This window comes from Phymastichus coffea, unplaced genomic scaffold (genome assembly GCF_024137745.1).
Source record: "Phymastichus coffea isolate CEN01 unplaced genomic scaffold, Cenicafe_Pcof_1.1 PCOF00116, whole genome shotgun sequence".
Classification (NCBI taxonomy): Eukaryota; Metazoa; Arthropoda; class Insecta; order Hymenoptera; family Eulophidae; genus Phymastichus; species Phymastichus coffea.
This window is the reverse complement of record NW_026706927.1, coordinates 742,704-750,223: the sequence shown is the minus strand read 5'-3', so window position 1 is coordinate 750,223 and position 7,520 is coordinate 742,704. Positions and strand designations below refer to the sequence as shown.

The window sequence follows — 7,520 nt, the reverse complement described above, 5'->3', positions numbered from 1 at the left end:
GACGAAGAGAAGCAATTTTAACAACATGTGTTCTTTAATGTACAGACTAAGATGATCAAGCACGTGAATACGAAGTACTGTCTTGCTAAGCCTCGATCACACGAGATAACACAGCCTATACTGGAGCCGTGCGATGTGGATTCGGCAACGCAAAAGTGGATAATGCAGAGTAAATTCAAATGGCAGGCAAGCTAATAGCCAATTATCTAGGCCGTAGGACGAGCCAAAGTCAACGTATGAAAACACGACGTGAAAAGCCTTTTGATGCCTAATGAAAAATCGATTGGCCGGATGCACACAAACATGCACGTCAGCACTGCGCCTGTTTCAAGGATGACAACTGTTCTGATTCAAACATCTCTCGACGTATCCCCCGAATAAAATAACAGGACTCCGTTATTTATCGCTAACAAGTGAATTGTGCAGTTGCAATAAGTGACTATTTTTCTTCGAGACATTTTTTATGCAACAAACGGGTAATACGAATTGAACATGTAACATTCTACAGTTATATGTGAAGCACAAAAACTCTTTTGTTATATATATAGGAAAAAAGCATATCAGAAAAAATACTGTTATTAATAATTATTATTGTTAATCCCTTTCTAGGAAAAACGAAGTGAGATTATGACTGACTGTAAATCAGGACTAATAACAACACGTGAGTGGTGCGAGAGAGTGCGTTTGTTTTAGTATGGGATGAGTGCAATTACGAGTTTGAATAAAGAAAACTGTAATTACTAGTGGTCTGAATGTTAGTGCGAACTAGAAATAAACCTCTGATTCCACATAGTGGTACACGCAGATATAAAATATTGTGTAAATTGTACAGTTGCTAATAATGAGTCACTGAAAAGCTCTTACAGAGCAAAAGTATGGTTATTTATTAACAGTGTTTGGATATCAAAATAAAAAAAAAACTCGATTCAAAAAGCGGAACGTGGGACGATTGCATCTTTTATACTGTTAACATAGTTCCTTGCTTTGCTTTTGCGAAGATATTAGCTATACATATGTATGCATATTTATATATGAAGACCCTAAGAGATTATTTGCATTTTATATTTTTATGATCCGTTAATATAATTGGAAATTCCATTCATTTTTTCAAGTTTTTCGCAGCGATGTCTTCCATAATTTAACCTGCTACCTTTAGTATTTTGGACGAATAAGTTTGTATAAATGTATGTACCGCTACTAATCTTTTCGCAATAAAAAAAAAATAAAAATCAATATTTTGTTATATTAGATCACGTGACAATGTACTTTATACAGTTATTTGAGCGGCGTTAACATTCTCATATCGAGTGTTTACTCTTAATAATATAATGAACGAAAAGACTCGACGAATTATGTCAAATCTTAAGAAGTAATCATGGTGATGGTACACGTTGAATTATTCTTTACAGCTTCAATATATTTGATTATTCAATTTAAATAATTGTTTATTTTTGCATAAAACCCACTAATGAATGATAAGAGAAATCACTGGAAACATAGTATTTGTTGACATAGTTTATGCATTTGTCGACCTATGAATACGCACCAAAATGATTTCACAATTTAACCAACATTATTAATAAACAATTTTTAAAAAAATAGTTAAAAATTAGTTAAATTTATTTTTTATAAACGTACCTTCATTTTTATGTTACCAGAGATTTCCATTGTAGATGTTCAATGTAAAAAAAACAATTTTCTTCCTTTTATAAGTTAGTCAGAGATAGATTCATTTATAAAAAAACAAAATAAAAATATAAAATATAAAATAACGTTTTAACAAACTGAAAAAAAATTAATTCTGTGACATTTTATTTAATATTATAATGCTAATCTTTTCAGTAAATTTAATAAGACGATTGCCATCAATTGATAAATTACGTAATAGATTATTATTATTAGTATTGGTATCAGTATTAGTATTAGTTTAACGAAAGTGGCAGGGTACTAATTGAATACACTTATTTAAAGTTGTATTATAAAATTATATTAATGCATTTACATCTATTAACAAATTCTTCTATTAATCTTCCTCGTCATTTTTCAATCCTCCAAACACTTGGTTGGGTATGAGCTGTTTTTCAACCGGAACATCTAAAACATTTTATTTAGTAAAAGATAACAAAGTTTTATGATAATGTACAAAAGAATAGTTAATTTTTAATGAATTTTACCTTCTTCTATGTCTTCACCATTTTCACTTGCGTTTTCATTGTCTTCGTTGTCAATATCCATATCGATATCAATCTCATCCGGATTAACAACGCGTCCGTCTGTTTTTGCCCCTCCTTCGGTGACTCCCCGTACAAAATTGATTGTTTGAGTTGGGCGGATGACATCATTTGCTGCAAATAGAATTTTCATATTAGATTTTTTGATGTTTGATACAAAACAATGACATAAAATAAAGCACGATGTACGCACGTATTGCTTCTCCAGCTTTGCTATCGAGAATTTTCATAGCATCTATCGGATCTTGCGCCTGACTAATAGAGCTATTCAACATTTGAGCACTCATCATATTGACTTGCGTATTGTACATTGCTTGGACACTTCGCTTTATTCTTAACATTTCTCGCATTGTATCTTCGTTACCATGGCTCACTTCGAACTCCTTCCATATTTGCCAAAACTTATTAGTCACCTAAAATGACAAATCAATAATTCAATTAATTACATAAACTTAATTTTCAACATTTTGTCATGCTCACTCTAGGATCACTAATTTGAGAACAATGCACGTAGATAGCCCTCGCGCGATCGATTTCACCTAGCTTTGTTTCCATCTCCGCGAAGCGCAGACACATTTCGCGAGTGCTATCCTCATTGAGAACTTCTATTGCTTTCTCGTAAATCTGTCTCGTCTTGATAACACCGTAAATTTCGGCGGCTTTCTTAATATAAATATTGAACATCTGCAAAAAATATTACAGTAAATATTAATAGGAATAATAAATATTTTGATTTCACAAAATTATTTCATATTTATAGCATATGTACTTCAAAACGTTCTTCTGGTAAAACTGCATTTGTTGCACGTTGATACACAGCCATTGCGTGCCTAGCCAGACCGTGGTCCTCTTCCAATTTAGCGTATAGGAGGTACAATGCTAAAAAAAAAAATAAAAGCGAACATTTTAGCACGCTAACTTTTTTACTTAAGGACGTTTTCTTGCTATTGGTGGCTCCGTGCAATGAAAATAGCACTTTTCATATTCGATTCGCTATTATTAAAAAAATTATTGAAAAATGCATTGAAGTAAAAAAATTTGGAGATACTCTTCTTATTACTTAGTTTCTTATAGTCTTATCCAATTTGTATTTAGAACATTTGTTTATTTATAAAATATCAGAACCTCAAAAGTTAGAAAATATGTAACTTTGATCCACAAAAGTCTGTTCCGTTTTTTCGAAATTTCAAATTTTTTCATTATTGCATTGTTTGTCAACGTTCCAAGTATGTATATATAAAATACAAAGTTTTAATATTTATTAAATAAATTGTAGAAGTGATTTAATGATACGGCATTGCACCTTGGCGCTGATTTTTAACAATATTATTGTTAATAACTTTTGAAAAAGGATCGCTACCTTGATTTTTTAAAACATCAATTGCTTTCTAACAGAATATGTGAAAGTTTTACGAAATTCTAAAGTTTTCTATATTGTTTCTCAAAAGTAAATAAGAAAATTTCACTTCTTATAGAAAAATACATAGAAACCAATATTTTTCGATTTTCTAACTTATAAACAATATGCAAAGCTTCATTAAAATTTCACAAAACTTTCATAAAATAGAGCTTATTCAATTCTGAAGTAATTGATGTTTTAACAAATATAGATAGCGGTCTTTTTTTAAAGTTATTAACAATAACATCTTTAAAAATCGGTGCCACAGCACGAAACCGTATTACAAAATCACTTCTACAATTTTTGTTCATGAATATGAACAAAAATTGATATATACATACTTGAGACAAACCATGTAATAAAAAAATTTGAAATTTCGAAAATTCGTAAAACTTATCGATCAAAGTTACATATTTCCTAACTTTCGAGGTTATAATTTTTTATAAATAAACAAATATACTTAGCAAAAATCGAATAAGATTACAAGAAACTAGACCATAACATCTTCACATTTTTTTACTTCAATATATCAATAACTGTTATAATAATGGCGAAATTAATTTAAAAAGTGCTCTTTTCGTTGCGCGGATTCACCACTGGGAACCACCATTCAGCAAGAGAATATCCTTAATGCTCCATCGCAATTAAAGAAAATTTACCTTTGGCATATTTGGGCGGACAATTTTCAAGACATTGTTCAAATAGATCACGAGTTCTCTCCAATTTCGATCCACCATATCGTTGCAAAAACTTTGTTAGATATGTGTTCCAAATATCAAAAACGTTGGGCCACTTAAATAACGCAATGCCTTTTTCATACGCCTAGGTTGAACAATTTTTATTGTAATTATTTTAAATATAGCTTGAAAATTATTATTTCTTACCCGAAACGCTTCTTCGAAATAGTTATTTTCTTCCAAAAACAAGCCATAATTGATAATAATTTGAGGCGTTGCAATCTTCAAATCGATTATTTTATCATACACAGCTTTAGCAGTCTGAACAATAGTTAAATAATAAGAGAATTATATCTATTAATTTTCATTGAAACCAAAAAATTTTAGCCACTTTAATTGTTAAAGTTTACTTACCTTAAAGGTGCCTCTACTCTCTTCAAGGTCAGCATATAAACTCCAAACTTTTAATGATTTATATACTCTCATTTGAACAGATTCAGTTTCATCGTGATAAGCAACTTTTCGCGATGGCATTGCAGTGGCTCGGTGCATAAGTCTCAATGCTTCTGTAAAGTTTCTGAAAAATAAAAATATATTCACAATAAAATAAACTTTCATAGAATTACATATTTTTATCAATAACTGAATAATAATATCGCAAGTTCAAAGAAAATTATAGTTTACAAAAAAGTAAAAGTAAAATTAGGCCCTTACTCATGTCTAATTTCCATTTCTGCCCACTCACACCAAACCTGAGCTAAATCATCTACTTTCAGATAAGGTACTAAAACTGCTTTTTCAAATACAGTTCTGGCATCTGCTATTTGATCATTTTTCTCATAGAACTTTGCAAATGCCACCCACAAGCTATGCAATTTTCCCACAGCTAAATGTGGCTGTACTGTTTGAACAGCTTCTGTATATGTGTTAATAATCTAAAAAAATAATTGTAAGTTAGTAACAATTTATTCCAATCATGAATTAAATTTTCGTTAACTATTTGGCAAAAATAATTTGTTAAAACAACTGATAAATTTTATGACTTGAAAAAGCTTACCTCATGAGGTTGACCCTCATATAACTCAACTCTTGTGTGCCAGTCTACAACATTATGAGGATTTTGTCTCAATGACACTGAATTCAACAACAATAACCGCCTCTCCATCAAATACTCAAATCTTGCCAAACGTAATTCTAAATCTATGTCATCTGCAAAAAAAGAATAAAAAATTAACTTAAAGTTATTGGATAATTGTGATAAAAAAGTATTAAATGAAAAATGAATCATACCATCTTCTTTAGGATCTGCTGCAGCTTCATCCATTCGCTTTTTCAGACTTAATTCTTCAAATTGTGCATAAGCATCAAAAACTTGAGAAAAATCTCTCACTGTTGTAACTGTTTGAATGGCCTCTTCATAAATGTCTCTTGCCTATAAATAAAACAGTTAGTTCATAATCAGTTGCTGAAGAGTTTTATTTTTTTATTATAAACAATGAAACAAAATGGATGATATACCCTTTCAAAAAGACCACTACGAACATAGTAATCAGCTAGAGCATTCCAAAGAGGTCCAGCTTGGTCTGTATATCGTCTCAATCCTCCTCTGATAATAGCATCAACATTAAGAGATTTTATTTTTGTAGGATTTTTAGAAATCAACTCACAAAGTTCATTCCATAACTGATGCTTGGACTTTCCATGTTTCGATACAAAGTCTTCTTCATTAACAATAAAAGCAAGTTTCACTGCTGCTTCATCTAGCCTATCAATTGAAATTAAATATTCAATATACTCTTCGGTTTCTTCTGGTGCAAGCTGCAACAAATTAGAACATTTTAGAAAAATCTTTCATAATTTGTTTAGGCTGTCACAAGACTCAATTACCTTCAAATATCTTCTAAATACTCTAATTGCAGTTTCATGCACATTATGTTTTTTTACAAATTCTATGTATAATGGCCATATTCTATGATGCTGTGTAATTGGAAGCGCTCTGAGGGAACGATCAAAGATGTGACGAGTACGAGTAATGCATCCTTGATCAGCCATTAGAGTACAATATTCTATCCATATGCGAGGCATTTTATGCATAAATACAAGGGCTCTTTCAAAAGCATTATTGACAACTTCATACAGAGGATCTGTGATACAACGATCTTTCACTTGATTTACCCTATGCTTCAAATATTGGTACCATAGTTTATAACTGAAAAAATATATAATTATCATTAACAATACCCTAATTAATGATATAGGAAACAATAAAAATAGTTATGTACTAATTTATTACCTTCCAGGTAGTTCTTTGAGAGCACGTTCATAAACTACATTTAAATTTGGACTATTTGTATTTTTCAAGTGGTCAATGTATCGCTGCCAATGTTTGACGGAGTATGGATTCCGAAGTATTTCTTCCTCGTAAGGTAAGTCTTCTTCATTCTAAAAATCAACAATTAATCTCATTAAATACCAAATGTTGCTCCAAACAACGAAAATGGACCAGCTAAACTTACAAATATATAATGCTGATCAGCCATTTTCAAGCAACCGAGTTGGTTTTCACAGGAAACAACCATTGGGTTGACTTATTAACTTTAATTGACGATAATTCAATTGTACATGTTCTTTTACTGTAAACAAACAATAATTGTAGACTTCTTCAAGTAATAATTTTAAGGCTAGAAACAACTGTGTAATGTTATGGTCAACATATGCATACATCAGCATACATAGATATGGAACTGCGATGGCAGCCTAGCGGCCACAATATGAACTGCATGCCGGATCGCGACTCGGGCGGCAAAGACAAGGAGGGGGAAAATCCGCGACCCTCGCATCTGTGAATCAACGAATGTAATGCTTTAAACCGATTAATCTTTACATCGCTATAAGGAAATTAAAAAAAATTCTGATTCAGAAGAGAATGTAACCCCATTGTTATTCCCATTCTAATTGAGTAATATACATGTAGGAGAGGAAGCTAGAAGTTCTCCAAGTGGCCATTTCATTATTTTACACATAATTTACAAATAAACGCATTTAATGGTATATCTAGTTGTACAACATTTAATTATATTTCGATCTTTCATCGTATTATTACATTTTGATTACAAGTAAAGTGCTGTTATCATCCAAAGAAGTGGGAAGGAAATTCAGCGCAGCACTCACCATATTGCTTATATATACTAAATTGCATCAGTCGAAAGAATC

The 7,520-nt window shown here is 31.2% G+C and overlaps 1 protein-coding gene across 1 annotated transcript; it reads right to left on the bottom strand.

Annotated features, from left to right (window-relative positions):
• Positions 1-1,970: 1,970 nt before the first annotated feature.
• Positions 1,971-7,050, bottom strand: LOC131670834 (pre-mRNA-splicing factor syf1 homolog). Its single transcript, XM_058946801.1, has 15 exons — positions 6,824-7,050; positions 6,601-6,749; positions 6,195-6,516; positions 5,826-6,125; positions 5,598-5,739; positions 5,365-5,516; positions 5,022-5,242; positions 4,722-4,884; positions 4,515-4,628; positions 4,290-4,452; positions 3,001-3,110; positions 2,712-2,915; positions 2,425-2,644; positions 2,175-2,345; positions 1,971-2,094 (listed from the first exon to the last, which is right to left on the bottom strand). The coding sequence occupies exons 1-15, from the start codon at positions 6,884-6,886 to the stop codon at positions 2,024-2,026; spliced, it is 2,565 nt and encodes an 854-aa protein (XP_058802784.1). The 5' UTR covers positions 6,887-7,050; the 3' UTR covers positions 1,971-2,023.
• Positions 7,051-7,520: the final 470 nt, after the last annotated feature.